The sequence below is a fragment of the Trachinotus anak genome, unplaced genomic scaffold (genome assembly GCF_046630095.1).
Source record: "Trachinotus anak isolate AG129_WGS33_773 ecotype Australia unplaced genomic scaffold, CSIRO_AGI_Tana_v1 ptg000002l, whole genome shotgun sequence".
Taxonomy (NCBI): Eukaryota; Metazoa; Chordata; class Actinopteri; order Carangiformes; family Carangidae; genus Trachinotus; species Trachinotus anak.
Genome location: NW_027273853.1, coordinates 29,097,566 through 29,116,405, shown reverse-complemented (window position 1 = coordinate 29,116,405; position 18,840 = coordinate 29,097,566). Strand labels below are relative to the sequence as shown.

The 18,840-nt window shown below is 40.2% G+C and overlaps 3 protein-coding genes across 4 annotated transcripts; all 3 read left to right on the top strand.

The window, feature by feature from the left end:
* The first annotated feature begins 2,105 nt into the window (after positions 1–2,105).
* Positions 2,106–6,657, top strand: LOC139608038 (protein FAM3C). 2 transcript variants are annotated; one of them, XM_071461487.1, is made up of 10 exons: positions 2,106–2,307; positions 2,958–2,996; positions 3,721–3,804; positions 4,263–4,337; positions 4,435–4,543; positions 4,849–4,907; positions 5,016–5,066; positions 5,151–5,235; positions 5,372–5,498; positions 6,065–6,657. In XM_071461487.1, the coding sequence occupies exons 1-10, from the start codon at positions 2,121–2,123 to the stop codon at positions 6,152–6,154; spliced, it is 906 nt and encodes a 301-aa protein (XP_071317588.1). In that variant the 5' UTR covers positions 2,106–2,120; the 3' UTR covers positions 6,155–6,657. The 2 variants fall into 2 exon arrangements, with proteins under 2 accessions (XP_071317588.1, XP_071317596.1); XM_071461495.1 differs by having other exon boundaries at positions 2,245–2,419.
* A 1,093-nt stretch (positions 6,658–7,750) lies between these two features.
* Positions 7,751–12,652, top strand: actr6 (actin related protein 6). The gene is made up of 11 exons (XM_071461309.1): positions 7,751–7,950; positions 8,430–8,547; positions 8,646–8,714; positions 8,818–8,941; positions 9,465–9,600; positions 9,696–9,752; positions 10,384–10,482; positions 11,166–11,244; positions 11,387–11,558; positions 11,675–11,813; positions 12,285–12,652. The coding sequence occupies exons 1-11, from the start codon at positions 7,883–7,885 to the stop codon at positions 12,412–12,414; spliced, it is 1,191 nt and encodes a 396-aa protein (XP_071317410.1). The 5' UTR covers positions 7,751–7,882; the 3' UTR covers positions 12,415–12,652.
* A 464-nt stretch (positions 12,653–13,116) lies between these two features.
* sycp3 (synaptonemal complex protein 3) lies at positions 13,117–18,138 on the top strand. The gene is made up of 8 exons (XM_071461322.1): positions 13,117–13,593; positions 13,699–13,780; positions 14,616–14,650; positions 15,860–15,977; positions 16,313–16,412; positions 16,600–16,698; positions 17,306–17,410; positions 17,596–18,138. Exons 1-8 carry the CDS (start codon positions 13,470–13,472, stop codon positions 17,647–17,649), a joined length of 717 nt encoding a protein of 238 aa, XP_071317423.1. The 5' UTR covers positions 13,117–13,469; the 3' UTR covers positions 17,650–18,138.
* Positions 18,139–18,840: the final 702 nt, after the last annotated feature.

The following is an 18,840-nucleotide window of genomic DNA, read 5'->3' as shown; positions in this document are numbered from 1 at the left end:
GTGGTGGAACAATGAAACAGCAGCTCTCTGTTCACTGATGGACTCTGGCTCCATGAAACGCCTTGGCCTTTAAAATGGATTCTGAAAGAAACTGGTCATCAGTGCGGAGAAGCTGAGAGAAAATAGTCTACAACTATTTTATTAATTAATTTTTATATTTCAAGCAAAAAATTCTGCAGTTTCAGCTTCTTGTTCATTAAAGCAGAATTGAGAGAAGTTGCGTTGGTACATTTAACTTCCTAATGAACCCAAACCAGGAAGAAGTAACTCCAGTTAGTTTTTACATAACTTCCATACGCAGGTCACATGATGATAATTGAGCCATAACCTGCTCAGTGATGAAGACCAGAAAAGCCAGTCAGTGGCTGCTGTGTTTAAATTATTTTGTCATAAATAAGTTATTTGACAGTTCCAGTTTGATGAGGACGTCCACTGCAGTGATTAGTTGATTAACTGATTATTTGATCACCTGAAAAATAATCTGCGACTATTTTGATGATTGATTGATTGATCATTTTTGTCTGCTTTTCTTTTTCTTTATATTAAACAAAATATCTTTGTAATTAATAGGCCAAACAAATAATCAAGAAAAGAATCTGCAGATCAATCGATGGTGAAAATGGTTGCAGCCCTAAATAAATCCTCTTCCTCTGGGAAACACTGGCTTCTGTACGTGGTCCTGAGGATGGACAGTCTCCTCTCTCTGCATCTGAAGCCTTCACAGACTCCGGCTGAGCTCCTGATTTCAGCTCTGAAGCTCCTTCTCTTCTGTTGGAGCCTCAGCAGCTGAGCTGGACATGATCCTTCCCTGTAAACACAAGAACTGTGTTGTGTCCAGACAAACCCTGAATGTGTCAAAAACATCACGTCTGTTGTTGCATCCATGTGAAATGTTTTGTTATTCGGAGGCAGCTGTATTTACATGATGCTGATCGTCTGCAGGCCGGTCTGACGCCAGGGTTCATCTGTTTGTTTGTGGTGACGCCGTGTTCATGTTGTAGCCTCTGATAAACAGACCAGAGCCTCGACCTGCTGCTCCGGTGCTGAGACAAGCTTCATGTGCATGAACAGAAAAGGCTGCTGTTCAGTTGTGGACTATTTTCAGCAGCGGAGTAATCCACATTCGGAGCTGTAGTGAGTGAGCAGCAGGACGGTGTGTGGGTGTAATAAACTTTAATCTGTAACAAAGTTCTGTTTGTGATAATAAGAGGATCAAAATTCTTGGAATGGATTCCACATTAATTTTGTCACTGAGGACATGAGTGGGTGGCTCGGCCTCAGTGAGGAATTCACACAAACTGGTCTGAACCAGTTTCAGTCAGCTCTGTCTCTGAGACGTTCAGAAGCACAGAGACGGTTTGTAATTGTTCAAACCACTAATTAAACAAATCATTTCGATAACTAAATGCATTGTATTTACAATGTGAAAAAAATTATGACTTATTATAATTTAAAGCTCCATCCAGTCTAAAGGTAGAACCACCACTCTCAGCCCCGCCCGCCTGGACCCACCGGCCAATCCTGCAGGATTTGGTTTCTCTGAGTGTTTACCTGAAATCTGCTGTATTTGTATTCAACCACTCAGAAAACAATCAGCCAATCAGAAGACAAGGTCAAAGCCTCTCTTCCGATTGGCTGACTGACCTGTTGTTACTAGAGCTCCAGAGAGAAGCCTGAGAGAGGAGATGTAAAACTACACTGAGATGGTTTTTGGTTCTTAAACCACAGATATATCTTCTGATGGAGATCAACACTTCAGATGAAACACAGAAGAAGATCAAATCTGGAGCTTTAAAATAAAACTTCTTTGACTTCTGAGGGGCAGTAAACTGTGTAAAGTAAAATGAGGTCAACCTTCACCAGCTGCTTTCTGAACACTGACTGTGTATGTACATGTTCATCACTGTTGAAGCATCATGTGATGTGAATAAACGGACAAACTGCTGCTGTTCACACTGATGCTCATGTTTCTGACTCTTAGACAAATTCCTCCTCCTCATTTCAAACAGGATGTGGCTCCTTTTCATTTAAAATTAAAGTTTGTCATAACATCAGCTCAATGGTGTGGTCACTTCATTTCACTGAACACTCCTTCATTCACTTTATAATGTTGTCAGCATATGAGTATCTTGGACTCTGACCCCCCCCAGGTGCAGCTGATTGGCTGTAACCAGGCGATCAGACCGAGGGAGGCGGAACAGGATCTACCTGTTTGTCCTGGTTGGCAGCTCCAGGAGCCAAACCCTGTCCAGACCCGTCAGTGTCAGCAGGGCCGTGATGTCAGAGGCATGCTCACTGTCAGAGTAGGTCAGTGCAAACGTTCAGTGATTGTTTTACACTAAATTTACTTTGGCTGTCTTTCCTCTCAGGTTCAGGGCGCATCCAGACAAGGAACTTTTATCCGAGAACACAGAAACAGGTTTGGATTCAGTTAGGAAGTGTTTTTACTTCAGTTTACACTTGTTCTTGTTCACTTTGGCTCAGATAGAATCTGAATACTGGATTTGTTTTTCTGTTAATGCTGCTGCTCGAGCTGAAGCAACTAATGAATTCATCAAATAGTCACTTGACAGAGAATTAATCAGCAGCTAATCTGGTTATTGATTAAACATTTCAGTCATTGACCTACAAAAACCCCAAACATTTGCAGGTTCCAGCTTCTCAGATGCTTTTTTTAATATGATGGTAACATGAATATTTCAGGTCTGGTACTTTTATTTTGTTCAATTTAAGATGAAATAAAAAGGAAACATTTCTTTTTCAGAGTAAAATGTTTTCTTTTCTTAAATGCTCACAGCAGTTTGCAGGAATGACCTGACAGATTCAGCTCATCAGAGTCAGTTAATCCATTAACAGTGAAAATAATCTTTTCCAACACTGTCACCGTCGTCCTCAGTACATCAGAGATAACAGTGTGTGAATCAGCTTCAATGACTCCAACTTTTATTGTTTTACAGGACGAATAAAAATGGCGAGACGGCAAAACTTCAGACAGAGTAAGTCCCATCAGAGTGTGTGTGTGTGTGTGTGTGTGTGTGTGGCTGGTTTCACCTTTATTCACTACAGTAAACAAAGGTGAAACCAGTCCTGAATAAAATGATCCAGGACACCAAGGTTATGTCAATAATCAAGAAGGACACAGCAAAAACAGTAACAAAAGACACACACACACACACACACACACACACACACACACACTGTAGTGAATAAGTTGGAGGATGATTCCACACAGATTTCAAATTTATTTTATTACTCAGGATAATCAGCTCATGATTAAATGTTCAGAAGGAAAGGAAAGTAAATATTGAAATGATGATTGTGAAATGAAACTTAAAGATGTACAGTGAAATTTAAAAACCTAAAAGTTTGAATAGAGTCTTGTCTCAGTGTCCAGTTTATTAGGAACACCAGCTGAAGGTTGTTTCCTGAAAGAAACAAAAATACATGTCTGAAAAACGATGTGGCAGAAACGTAGTTTTTTATTCATCATCTTCTCTAACTGGTGTCTCATGCAGAGCTCCCTCAGATGTCCTGTGTCTCTCACACATGTACGTTTGGGAAACTATGTAGGAAATATGTTTGCATATCTACCAGATTTAACAACACAAAACCAGCTCGACAGAAGTTTCTCTGCTCCTGCTGTGGTGCCGTCTGACTGGTGTAACTGGTGAAGCCTTAAATTTGTGTGTGTGTGTGTGTGTGTGTGTGTGTGTCCCTCAGGGGTTGTGCTGAGCTTGTTGGTGTTGGTGCCCGTGGTTATTTTCATCGCCTTCGTTCTGCAGAAAGACAGCATCTCATTCATAGGTGAGAACATTTTATGGATAATCCTCATAACTCTGCTTGTTTTGTCTTATTATGTGTATTTTAAATCCACTATGTGTGGAGATTTTGTGTGATTATTTTGTGTGGTTGTTACTTCCAACAATTTTGATCATGTGAATTTATCAGTATTATTAAGATATTAACAAATCATCATGTAGAGTATCTGTATCTGTGGGAGTGATGGGATATATCAATCAATCAGACTCCCCATTTACACACAGATCAATACAGTAAAAAAAAAAAAAAAAAATGAAGACAACAATAACAGGAAGTGAACACCTGACAGACCCTGTCTCCAGAAGATGCTTGCAGGACACTCTGAATGTGACTGTTGGAGTCTGGTCTAACTCACATGAATCCAAGCTGATGAGAAAAGATGAAACTACAAACTTTTTACAGATGTGACGTCTGGCGTCTTTAACATCTCTGTAACTTTCCAGCTGAGATGCGTCGTGACCTTTCTGAGGGCTCGAACAGGTCCGGTCAGATCCCCAAGGTGCCGTCTAAACCGTCAGGTGAGCGATGATCAGACCTGATCAGGATGAATCAGTGACGTCCATCTGATGGAGCTGATGGGGGATTCATCTCTCCCTGCTCTCCTCTCCTCTCCAGGCAGCTCATGTGTCATGGAGAAAACCTGTGAGGAGGATCACTTCAGTTTTTTAATCCAGAGTGGAGCCGCGAACGTCATGGCTCCAAAGATCTGCGTCCAAAACAAGCTGTAGGTGTTTCCTCTCTTCAGAAACGTCTTCCTGTCTCTCCTGCCTTTATTTCTGTCTGCAGGCCTGACGCATGTAGCTACAAAAACATGGTTACTAATATTAATACTAATATAGTAAATTTACTACCCTGACTGTTACTCTGTTTCTAAATGACATTTAATGTGTTCGGTGCGTAATAAATAGTGGAGGACTTGGATGTAAGAAGGAAATCCCAAACTTATTGGACGAGACTCTTTCTGTCGTCTCCTCCTTGGTATTAATGACGATGTCAGCTGACACATACAATATATCAAACTTTTCTCAGGGCTCTTGGAACAATAAGAAACAACGCTGGAAATGGACTGAACATCGTTATACTAAATGGTGAGTGTTGCACCAACAAACCGCTGCATTGCCTCCCTTTGAGTTGTATTAATGATCCTTGATGGTAAAGTTGCTGCAGGAACTTTCATCAGTCTCTTTCTCCGACAGGGAAAACAGGAGAGGTGATAAAGACCGGTCACTTTGACATGTATAATGGAGGTAAGTGACCTCAGATCCTGCTCGGGTGATTTGAGCTGATGATGATGGAAGATTTAAAGCTATGGCGCCATGTTTGTGTTGCAGAAGTGGAACCCCTCATTGAAATGCTGAAGAGCGTTGAGACAGGCTCCATTGTGCTGATGGCAACTTTTGACGACCCCTCAACGAAGTAAATGTCTTTCTCTTCTCCAAATGCCTTTTACATCTACTGTGACTTCTACTGCATCCAGTCTTTATGCTAAGCTCAGCTAATGGCCTCTGTACTTGGTGCACGGTCATGAGATGGTGTCGATGGTGTCTGACAGGTTAAATGACGAAGCGAGGACGCTGATCGCTGAGCTGGGCAGCTCTCAGGTCAAGTCGCTGGGCTTCAGAGACAACTGGGTGTTTGTGGGAGGGAAAGGAGCAGCAGTGAAGAGCAACTTTGAGAAGGTAACAGCTGCCACTGAGGGATTCATTTAAACCTATTTAACCACAAACAGACTCATTATCATGGTCACTAACTTTCCAAACATAAACCGAACATAAAAGATTTTCAGGATCTGGAAATTTCCACTGAATGTTTCATGTAACGCTGCAGTGTCTTAAATCATTTGCTTTCTAAAAGATGCTCGTGTATATTTTACATTATTGCACTGGGAAATGTGTTTTAGGCTACTTAAAGGGGAATTTGAAGGAATAGTTTAATATTTTAAGAAATCTTCTTCTCTTTCTTGCTGAGAGTTAGATGGTCCCAACTCACTAAAATGTTACATATATATATTATATATTAGTTTTAAGAAAAAACAGGCTCCAGTTGTTGCTCACAAAGAAACTAACTGAATTCATTGCAAGCTGCAACCAGAGAATATCTGGCATCTTTATTTCAGAATTGATTTTTTTTGTCAATCAACTAATCAATTAATTGGCTAATCATGTCCATCAAAGGTTATCTGGTTTCTTGCTGATGTTGTTTGGCCTGAATTAGACTCAGTGATGTGTTTGTGTGTTTGTTTCAGTACATAAAGAATGACAACGCTAAGAATAAATACGACAACTGGCCCGAGCTCATCGAAATGCAAGGATGTATCCCGAAGTACCTGGAGTGAGCTGCTGCTGCGTCCTGGAACCGTCAAACCAATAAAGAAACACAAAGCAGGGAAACTCAATATTTAATACTGTAAGAGGACGAGCAGCCTGTTATTTAACCTACTGGATGAGCCGGTCCTTCTCTTTCCAGTGCCAAAATTACTGTATCTGAACTCCACACACACCACACTCCCCCCTGAATACTTTTATTCTTCTTTTTACTCGGGTCTGCAGGACAGTATGCATCAACAAGTACTGCTCTGCATCATCTGTCTTCATTAAAGCATAAAATAGTCGAGTATTACAGTCCAGACAAACTTCCCCACAAGAGTTTAAAGTGTCCTCCAGAGGAGACTTCAGCTGTTTCCATCTGATCTGTGTCGTCTTGTGCAGCTGTTGGACAGTTGCCATAAATCGATGGTGTGATCACTTTGTTTTATTTGTTTGGTTAGTTGTTTGGTTTATTTGGTTAATTTTCACTTTTCACTCATACACGCAAAATAAACAGGTCATGTCAACTTCTCTTCTGTCTTTGTCCATATACATGTACTGTAAAAATATGATTGTATATGTATGACTTTATATCTGTTTAACATTGTAAAAAAATTTTACAATTTTGCACAGTTTGGAAGTTTGTTTTCAGGTTATTCCTGTGTTAATGGCACCTGTCTGTTATAAGCAGATGGACAGTTGCTGCTGTTTGTCTGAATTATAAAGACAATGATGGAAACAATGAACCAGGCAAAACAACCACATTTAGGGGAGTACCAGTTATTTTTACTAGATATCAGAAAAGCACCTGTGTAAAGCAAATCAACAATTCTCCATGAACTGAACCACGTGCAAAAGACAATCATAATCAAGAAATTAGCAATGATCAATACATAATTGATATTAAGACTAAATTCATCAGAAGCCAAGGTCAAAAATACATTTTGAGAAAGAAGTGATTTGCAGATTTATTTCAAGGAATACACAGGTAAAAGAGTTCATTTGTTTAATGTGTCTCTCGTACAGACTCTGTGTTGGGGACAATCACCTTTACCTGGAAATGTACAAAAAAATCATCACTGTTTGAAATTGAAACTGGCAAAGACACAAAAACTAAATGGCAAAGACAATGAGTCTGTGAGCTGCAGGTAGTTAGAGTCAGCAGTTAATGGAGCTGTTAACGGTTGTAAACCTTAAATATCGTCCTCTGCAAAAAATGACACTGACATACTCAAGTAAAAGTATCTGACAATGATACTACAAGTGAAACAAACGTTATTAAAGTATTAACATTCAACCACTGTATAAAAGCACCATATCATCCACTATGGGAGGTGTAAGTGTAATCACTGTGTTCTTTGTTGTTGTCGACGTGTTCATATTTCTGCAGCATTAAAATCAAGGACCTTTCACTCTTGTGTCAATATAACATATTTTTAATTTCAGTTCAACGAATTTCACAGAAGAACTGACCTGTTTCCACCCGAACTCTTTTCTAAAAGGACCCTAAACCTCATATCTGATTGGCTACACCAACTGCCAATGAATATAAAGAAAATGGAGGAGATGATCCTGATTGGCTGATCCAGTGCGTCAAGTATGACGAAAACTCAAAAAACGGAGACGCTGATTGGCGGGATGAGTGAAGGGAATCGTAATGGCGGAGTTGTGTTTGAAGGTGTCGTGATGTGCTTTGTTTTATTAACTCTGAGCTGAATTTCATTCATATTAGTCTGTTTTCTGTGGGCAGTTGTAAAATGGCGACGTTAGTTCTGGACAACGGAGCTTATACGGCGAAAATCGGATACAGTCAGGAGAAAGTCAGGTAAGTCAGCTCACGATAACAGGGTCGCTAACGTTCCTGCAAATAATAATAATGACAATCATCATTTTTACGGTAATAAATAGTAACAGTAATAATTACTACAGTAGACCATATAACCCCTTCTGTTGTATTTCACATTTATTTAACATTCGATACGGTTCTCAGGGACAGCACCGCTCAGTTCTCATATACGTAGAAAATTTAACGCCAAACTTAGTTAAAAAAAACTGTCGTTTTAATTTCTCTGCTCCTTGATAAACAAGCTCACACTGCAGAACATGTTTTATCACCAAATATGTAACATCAGACCTCAAACTGAAATTCGGCTTAGAGTCAGCGTTGTTCATTACATAGCATTTTAGAGTTGCAACAGGGCGTGTTTAACTTAAAAACAACTTAAAAGGTCTTAAAAAGTCCAGTTTTACTTCTGAGAAATCTGTGTTTCTCAGTGTAACTTTCCCTCTGTCTGTCTCCCTCAGCGTCATCCCAAACTGCCAGTTTCGCTCAAAAACGTCCAGATTAAAAACCTTCACTGCCAATCAGCTCGATGAAATCAAAGATCCTTCAGGTCTCTTCTACATCCTCCCCTTCCAGAAGGTGAGAGAGTTCTGTCACATGGAGGTGCTGCAGCTTTACAACATCAGGTCATGCTTGGACTGGATTCCTGATTATTAGCTCTTGTTCTGATTTTTCAGGGTTATCTGGTCAACTGGGACGTCCAGAGGAAAGTGTGGGATCACCTGTTTGGAAAGGAGATGTTTAAGGTGTTTAATTTGCTTCATCTTTGTTTACAGCATTTTGTTTTCTATCTCTGAAAATGTGCTCATCGCCTGTTTCTCTGCTGATGTTTGTGTTGTCTGGGGGCAGGTGGAGTTTGCAGACACCAGCGTCATCATCACCGAGCCATACTTCAACTTCACCTCCATTCAAGAGTCGATGAACGAGATCCTGTTCGAGGAGTACCAGTTCCAGTCGGCTCTCAGGATAAATGGTGAGTCAAGCTGGATGCTGGGTGTATCATCCTTTCAGTGACACTTGTGAGTCAGACAAGGACAAGATCTCCATCATTCAGTGGATTATCTGCTTTCATCTGTTGTCTCTCAGGAAATTAGAATAAGAACATCATATTTTCAGCTCTGATGAAAGAGGTGGAAATGATAACTTAAATTCTCTTTATTATTCATGTGGTCACAACACAACCCACACTAAAAAACACAGGCATCCCCCAAACCTTTAATGTAAATGGTGTAGTATTGATGCTACCTGTGGGGGTGTTTCCATGTTAAATTGCCCATGTGGCTGAATATACAGTACGTGGGGAAGACAAACAGACAGTTAAGGTTCTAACTAAGTTTCTGGTGCAGTTTACCACAGAGATTGTTGTCCAATCAGCTCCACTCTGCCTTCATCCTGTTCTTGTGAAAACCAGATGTTTATCTGGGTTATTCTGGTTTGCAGATTTAGGTTTTATCTGTGTTTAATCTCTTGTGCATCTGTGCTCTGTGTTAATCCAGCGGGCTCTCTCAGTGCTCATCACTACTTCCACACCAAACCCTCCGAGCTTTGCTGTTTGGTGGTGGACAGTGGATTCTCCTTCACCCACATCTCCCCCTACTGCCGCAGCAAGAAAATGAAGGAGGGCATCCGCAGGTCAGAGGGCTGCAGCATCACTAACCTGCAGCTGTAATTCATAGTCATGATGGTAACAAGGTGTTAATGGGCTGTTGGTTTATTTTTTCTTCCAGGATAAATGTGGGAGGGAAGCTACTGACCAATCACCTGAAGGAGATCATTTCATACCGGTAAATCCACCTCACTCAGCACTGTGGCTTCTGCTGCTTCTACCTATTGTTTTGTTTGACCTCAGTTGGTAAAACTGTCGCTGGTGGAAAGTATCAGAACATTTACTCAAGTACTGTGTTTAAGTACAGTTTACTTTGCATGAGTATTTACATGAGTATTTAGTATTGATTTTCTTCCTGTCCTCCACATTTCAGAGGGAAATATGCTTTTTACTGCCCTGCATTGATCTGACAGCTGGAGTCACGAGTTAACAGTTTAAATAACAAACATGATACATTAATAAAACACAAACACCTCTTTTATAAAATCAGTTGTTGTCAGTTTCACCAAAGACACGTTTCTCCTCTAAACTTCTCACATTTCATTTCAATAACTGTTCCATGCTCATTATTTCACTAAAACGCAAGGATCAGATACTTGGACTGTGATACTGTAACTACATGAAGCTGATAACACTTCTGATAGTACTCTTTTGAGGGGGATTTTAAATGCAGTACTTTGTAATGAGTATTTTTAGATTGTTGTATTACTTGAGTAAAAGGTCTGAACGAGGTGGAGAGCAGTGGATTCTAAGGTGTAGACGACAGAACAGTGGGTCCTCTTATAAAATGATGTCTCTCTTCCTTTCAGCCAGTTACATGTTATGGATGAAACTCATGTGATCAACCAGGTGAAAGAGGACGTGTGCTACGTCTCTCAGCAGTTTTATAAGGACATGGAGATCGCACAGTAAGACACACAGACTCATCTGATTCGATTTGAATTTGTCAACTTGTTTTGTGGATTTAAGATTTGATAGATAGCAGAGTGTTTAAGTGAACAGCTGTTGATCTGCTGAGGTTAACAGTTCTGAGGTTCAGTGAAGCTGAAGTGAGAAACACAGAAAGGATGGTGAAGAGTTCACCTCTTTTTCAGTCACTTCAGTTATTCTGAATCCTTTTTATCTTTTATTTAGACTCTTTTAACTTCTCCTTGTATTTACTGGAACAATAGAAACAGCCAGAGCAGCTTTGTTCAGATCTGTTCAGAGAATCATGACCTCGTGTATCTTTGAGATTGTTTAGAGATGTTTATGTTACAGTTATTTATAGTTATTTATGAATGTGAATTGTGATGTTTGTTTCATCAGTAGTTTAACATCAAGTCAGTTTTATTTATAAAACCCAAAATCACAAGTTTGCCTTGAAAGTCTTTAAAACATCAGTCTGTGGTTTGTGGGGGATTCTGTGTTTGACAGTCTCTGCTGCTGCTGGCAGGTGGATTCTTTTTTAAATGCATCTTGTGATGAAGCTCTTTCTCCGTCTGCAACTTGCAGAGCCAGTGTTTTATTAGGTTTCTGACCTGCAATGGGTCAGAAACCTAAACCCAACCTGGTGGTTGATTGACGGTTCTTCTATGATCTCTGTTCTCAGGATGAAGGGGGAGGAGAACTCTGTGATGAGGGACTATGTTCTTCCAGATTTCAGCGCAATCAAAAAAGGCTTCTGCAAGGTGAGGCTGTGTCCATGTTTTCAATGTTTTGTCATTTAAGAAGTTTTTTTATGCAGCAGACAGAATCTGTGGAGCCACACTGGACTTGATCCACTGTGTAGTGGCCACTGCTGCCGTCCTCATCCGTCCCTCTGTCCACCAGCCTCGAGAGGAGATGGTCTTCAATGGAAAGTATAAGACAGGAGAGCAGATCCTAAGGCTGGCCAACGAGCGCTTCGCTGTTCCTGAGATGCTCTTTCACCCGTCAGACATCGGCATCCAGGAGATGGGCATCCCAGAGGCCATCGTCCACTCCATCCAGTCCCTGCCAGAAGGTCAGCTGTTTCCTGCTCAGGAGGTCAAAGAAAATGTGACCTGGTGTTGCTCAGAATCACATCTCATTTATTCATTTATTTATTAAGAAGCCACTAACAGTTTCCTCTGCCATCAGAGATGCAGGCCCACTTCTACCAGAACATCGTCCTGACCGGAGGGAACACTTTGTTTCCAGGCTTCAGAGAGCGACTGGAGGCGGAGCTGCGTTCGCTTGTCCCCGCCCACCTCCCTGTGTCAGTCCTTTTACCTGCAAAGTAAGTGACCACAGCACTGAGCCTGGAGCTGTGTCCCAGTTCAGGGGCTGCATCCTGGGGAGGACGCGCTCTACGAAGGTGTGATCCTTCGTGGACACAATCTGGCTTACAGAAGATTTTTGCTTTGTGTTACCAGCTGTGCTCGACCTCACTGTGGTGTTGATAAATGCAGCTCCTGTTGCCAGGCAACCTTGACAACACACAACTTTTTTTGTTCACAAAAACTTGAGGTTTTAAGACTTCCGGTTTTTGAACTGAGCTGAAACCCAATACTTACATTTAAAAGTGTAATCTTCTGGGTCACAGTTTTGGTCTGAAGGTGAGACAGCTGATTCTTGGCTCCACAACTGTCTTCAAGAAATTCTGCTTTGTCATGAAATAGATTCAAGATAATATCTCCCCTCAAAGACATCCTGTGTCTCCAGCACTGAGAATATGGTTATTAATGGTGTTCATTGTGTTGTCCTGCAGTCCTATCTGTTACTCGTGGGAAGGAGGGAAGCTGCTGGCCCACAACCCGGACTATGATGAGATGGTGGTGACAAGAGAGGACTATGAAGAGAATGGACATTGTATTTGTGAAGAAAAGTTTGACATTTGATCTTTGTGTTTTCATGAACATAAAAATCAGCATCTGATAGATCATGGCCACAAATGACAGTTTTTATAACACAATAATTCTGATAAACACTCAAACAAGTAAAATGAAAACTTTGATTGTTTTTTCTACAGCAGTTACATTTTTTATTTCAGTATGTTATATTGGCAGGATGCTGTATGTATGTGAATATGTTGATTGTTTTTCTGAAAATGGTTTTTATTAAAAATTGCTAAGACAACTGTTAAATCTCAAGTATGATATATAAAGTGTTGAAATATTCTAGAGCTGCAACAAATTATATTTCCGTTGTCGATTAATCAGCCAAAATTATTTCTGCAAATATTTGGGGGTTTTTTCGTATTATTTGCTTGAAAAATGACTGAAACAATTAACTGATTATCAGAATATAAATGACAGGTAGACAGGTAGGGTAAACCCAGTTTTAAGATCTATTTGAATAAAAAGAAAAATAAATGAAGGATTCGCTGTTTCCCTGCAGGAGTTTGTGGCCGTAGAGGGAAGCAGTACAGAAAAGCACAGAAACACTTACACTGTAACATCGGGGGAAAATAAAATATAATATTTCTGAACAGCTTAACAGACACATTTTAAAAGTGGAGCTCTTTATAATTAGAGTTTAACTTGGGACTGAGTGTTTGCTGAAAAACGGGTGTGGCCCTTTAAACAGCCCCGTCTCCGTATTGGCTGCTAAGTTTCACTCTGGCGGGAATCGCGTCGTCGGTTTCTAGCTAGTTTAGCTTTGCTGGCTTTTTTCTGTCGTAGCCAACTACTGGAGTCTAACCTCGGTCAGGAAGTACAGCTGTAAGAGAAGCGAGAGAATAGAGGTCCGTTTGTTTTGAAGAGTTAACTAAAACCGAGTTCAGTCTGTCTCTTAATGTCTTTTGTCAAACATAGCTAGCTACGTTAGCAACGCCATCTAAGCTAGCTTTAGGCGGACGCTGTCAGTTAGCAGAGCTCTGAATTAGCTACAGGGTGAGCGGTGTAAATTTCCCCAGGTAACTAAATCTGTGCCGGCAGCAGACCTGAGTGGAAGAATGGCAACAGGGAGAAAACAGATGAAGAAAAAACAGCCAGATGAAAAATCAGATAAAAAAGTATTTGATTTTACTGTAGAGGATGAAAAGAAAGAGCTGAGCGGTTCAGAGGATGATGTTAGAGGTGAGTGTAAGGTGACTATGTTCACCTGGTGTTAGCGTTTAGCATCTGTCTGGTTAAATGAGTAAAAGAACATTCATTATGAATTGTGATGATTGTTGTCCCAAGATGAAACTCCAATAGTGGACAAGCTGGCAAAGAAGAGACCTGCAGCTGACTTTGGAGCAGAGGAGGCAACCTGCGCTGTTGGGTACTCACTCAGTGTTAATACTGTTTTATTACTGCGTTATTTAGATATTATGTTTACTGATATTATAAAAATAAATATGCTAAAGGAGCTAGAATATGAAAGCAATGTACTGTAATCCTGTAAAAGAACCAGGATCAGTTTCAAAATTCTCTAGAATAAGTTGTGCATCAATATCCTACTTAATTAAGATAACAAAGATATTCTCAACAAGGTGTAAAAGTACTTAGCTGTGCAGTAAAATGTTTCCAGTGACTCATGAATCCTGAGTCATGGATGCCTCAGCAGCATTTTATTGTAGCTGCTCAATGTGGAGCTGCTTTAACTAAGTCATGCACACTTGGATAGTTTAGTCCACTGGTTCCCAACCTAGTTCTGATTCACTGATCTGTTTTCAGTTGTTGGATTTTTCTATATTTTCCTTTTTATAAGATATTGAATAATTTTACCTTCTTGGGCCTCAAAGTGTTCTGTTAAATAAAACAATGTGAGACATTTCAAATTGGTTGGAAACCACTGATTTAATCTTTAATAACGTGTTGTACTTTTTTATCTTAGTATTATGTATTTTTAATGTTAAATCTTTAAAAGTCTTGTTTTTAAATTCCTAATCTAAAAAGTAACTAGTAGTTAAAACTCTCAGATAAATGCAATGCATCAAGAAATATACTATTTCACCCTGAAATGTTTTTGAAGCAAAAGAATAAAGTAGCGTAAAATGGAACTACTCAAGTAAAGTTGAAGTACCTCTAAATTGTACTTAGGTACAGTACTTGAGTAAATGTACTTAGTTACTTTTCACCTCTGTGAAAATAACTTCTCTTTCTGTCCTCTCCAGAAATGAAGTCCAGTCCATGTTGGAGAAATTTGGAGGTAAGCAGCTTTGATTACTGAACAAGTAAAAAAATCATGTGTAAAGCCCTGAGAGGACAGGGACTTGTTTTTATTTTTGTAATACTCATTTTGGCCACCAGAGGCTAAAGTGCCCCACTATCCCTGTCTAACTAAAAGTGTTCATGTTTTCTTCCAGGTGATTTTTTTTCTCTATGTGCTCTAAACACAAGATATATATATTGTGTGTTATGTGACATTACTATCGTGTCTTTCTTGGGCTGGAAATGTATTTTAATCAGTGAAGGTTATCTACCAGAGAGGCTTTAGGTGTAGTGAGGTAATATAAATACAGGTTGTGGTTGATGATAGGGTCAAACACAGGACTTTCAGGAAACTTCAGGAAAGGATTTTTGACTTGGTTAACTTATTGCTCCTGGATCTACAGATTTGATTGGTTAAGAAACCCCCACATTTGTGTAGCCTTCTGCCTGTGGTCATTTAGGAATTCTCAGCTTCCAAATCCTCTTCCTGTTGTTTATTTCCTCCAACTCCGTTATCTTCAGTTCCGCGGGGTCAAGAACTTCTCTAATAGCTGTTGAAGAGGTTCTGCCTCTCCTGAAACGAGAGGAGATGTGGCCATGGTGTCCAGAGCTGGTAAAACGCACAGCTTATTTAGACATAGACATGTGCTGTTCATGTTGATATAGTCTGTGATGTAATCTGAAGGATACGTGTCTCACTTGCCCCTTTTGCTTCCTGGTGGCATTATTTTCATCTTGGCTCCCAGTTGGTCAGTGGGTGTAGCTGCAAAAACCCCAGACCTTTGGTGACAGTCAGCCATGGGCACACCAGGTTCTGACAGTGTCTAGTCGACCTGCGCTCACATCACTGAAGTCTTACTTTTATCTGGTTCGAAGGAGCAGTTGTTTCAGGATTACACTGGACTTGACTTGAATGTGAGCACTTTCCCTTTTAGTTGACTGTTGACGTGGTGTCAGACTTTGGACCACAATAAATACATACATACCATATAGATAACCACCTTGACCAACCACAGTTTTAATTATTTTATGGTTGTAAACAATGTTTAGAAAATGTGCTCATAGTCAGCAAAGTAAGGTTTAGAAAATAATTATTAGAATATAATTTTGGTACCATGAGTCAATACATTGTATCGGCACAGTATTATGCAGCTCTGTTCCTTAGTGTGGCAGAAACTACAGGCAGTGCTGTTGTATTTGCTTCCAGCTGATATCAGCAAGGTGATGCAGGCCAAGAAGAAACGTCTGGAGTGTCTTACCAAGAACTACATGAAGGGGAGTCAACACAAACTGGAGCAGCTGTGGAACAACTATCACAGTCAGAGGTTCCACTCTCTCCTCCCATGACATCAGGAAAACCTGATTAAACTATTGATCTCTGTCGGACATTAAGTCATGGATGAGTCATAGAAGATGAGTCACATGACTCAGCATATAGCCACATTTATTTTGTCTGTACCGTATATATGGTTACCATGCAATCAATTTATCCAATCAATTCTGAAAGATAGTCTTCACATTTTCACTGGAATATTGCTAAGTTCATACAAGAGCTAAACAGAGTGAAACAATTATCATAAAAATGTTTGTTTGTTACAGCATCACCTACTGTAGAAGAAATGTTTATTTGTGTCATGGTGACTACAGTGTGTGTTTGCAGGCAGAAGATGACACAACAGTACTCTCAGCAGGTGTCCACAGCGCTGCAGCAGTGGGAGACTGAAGCCCAGCGAGCTGAGGAGCAGGAGGAGAAGCTCAATGTCAGTTCACTTGCTTGGTTGGTTGGTTAGACAGGACCTCAGGTCTGATGCTCTGTGTGTTCTTATGGTTAGATCTCAGTTTGTAAAATCCCCAAATGACTTCAGTGTAATCATTGTGTTCACAGAGGAGGGAGAGGGTTGTTCTGTAAGTGTAGAGCGTGTTTATGATGAACTCTTCTCTCTGCAGAATCTGTTCAGACAGCAGCAAAAAATCCTGCAGCAGGCCAGAGTCGTGCAGAACCAGAAGCTGAAGACTGTCAGAGAGCTGTACGAGCAGTTTGTCAAGGTGAGGCCTCAAACCTTTGTGCTCACTGTTACTGATGTGGAAGTGTTGTAATGTTGGTCCTGTGTTATGCTTAACTCTGCTATCTGTCAGCCTCCCGACACCACAGAGGGTCTCCACAAAAGAATCCTTCAAAAACATGTCTGCCTGTACATGATTTCAGTTAAAAAAAAAAAAAAAAAAAAAGGGCCGTACAGGGTGTTAAAATCTTATCATTTAATTTCCAAAGGTCTCCATCCTGCACAAGGCAGTAATGGTTCTTAGAAAATGTTTTTGTATGTGATTCTAACAAAACAAATGTCTGGAAAATCTCCAGTACGTTCCTGACCTCTGACCTCATGTAAAATTCATATGTGGACCTTAAATAAATAATGAAATAATAATTATCTGTCCACCTTCAGCTGCTTATCCAGATTCAGGTTGTGTTTGATGATTAATGAACTATGTTATTAGGAATTATTGTTATATACTGGAAGAAATATAATATTAAAGGAAGTGGAATTACTTACTAAGTGCATGAAAGGTTTGAAAAGTATCAATGGAAACCATTAGTTCCTGTTGGTTTTCACATGGAGCAGTCGGACTGAAGTCCTCCCTGTGTTTCCTTCAGAACATGGAGGAGGTGGAGAAGAGCCATGATTCCTTCCTGCAGGGGGCGCAGCAAGAGCTGAGGAAGGAGATGGCCACCCTGCAGAAGAAGATCCTCATGGACACGGTGAGTTCAGTCAGTAGAGTTGGGATTAACAGACGACAGGATTCAGTCCAGACGTGCCGACGTTAATAAAAAGTTTTTTTTTTAAAAGAAGCTTCATGAGAAGTGATTTACAAGATGATTTTGCAGCCTCAGATCGTGTTGTCTGTTCATCTCCACATTCATGCTGTTGACGTTTGTTTCCACAGCAACAGCAGGAGATGGCCACCGTCCGCAAGTCACTGCAGTCCATGCTGTTCTGACCTGCTGTAACCATGGCGACTGAGCTCGTTCATATGCTAAGGACGCGGTCTATGTTACCATGGTTGTTATAGATGTAGTTGTGCAGGGTTGTCATAGTTACCTACCTCCTGTAAACCTTTTTAAGTTCATGTTCATGCAGAGACTTGGTCCTCTGTTTGCTGGAAGAAGTAGTTTGTGATTTCAGAAACGTTTTAATAAAAATGTGGAATGTTTGCTCTGCTTCTTAAAGTTGAGTTATGTGTTTGTTGACACTGCTGTATTTTTATTTCATGTCAGAATGTGTGTGAGAGTTGATCAACTCTACAACACGGTTCAGAGTTAAATCAGATTTGATGCAGATGCTTTGTATGAACTGTGAGTTAACTGGACAGCGTGAGACATGATGAAAGTGCAAAATCTTCAACTGGAAAAACACCTTGAGCTTCTGTGAACGAGTGAGACAATAAATAAGGTTTTTGTGCTGGTGCAAAGTCTTTCATTTACTAAGTGTTAAGAGTTCAGTTTAATTTATTATCAGCATCATGCATCAGGATATTAGTTTTAGTATGAATTTAGGACTCACGAGAGCCCACTCAGATTGGTTTGATATTAATATATCAAACCAATCTATATAATGGGTGACATTAATGCGAATGTAAAGAACAGCAGGAGTTTTCTGATTTGTATGAACTTGGATGACTTATAGGGTTTGTCATAATTTTTATTGAACCATGGGCTCAATCAGTTCAGGCCTGCAGGTGTGTTGTGACTTGAGCTGGACGACACACAGCAAGTAATTTTCCTTCCATAAAGAATTTATCACATCGTTTCATCCCTAAACTTTATGGAGAAGAAAAGACTGACTACTGAAAACCTTCAGTATTAAACATCAGATCTTTGTCCTTGTATTTATTCTGTCTTTACACACAGTTGTATACGTTTTGTGTGTCCTCCTTCAGATTATGCTTCTGGCATTTATGGGTTCTGTGGAAATGTCACAATGAAGGTGAGACACATCCAGTTTGTCAGGCTCATTTTGGCCAGTGCTGGAGAACTGGAACCTCCAGAATAAATGTGAGCTGATCTCAGTTTGGACCAGACGTGTGAACAGGTCTGAAGAGCAGAAAACCTGGGACACTTTCCATTAGTGAGGTGAAATAATACATAAATACTGAGGAATATTCATGGTGCTGTTGGTGTTTGCAGGGAAT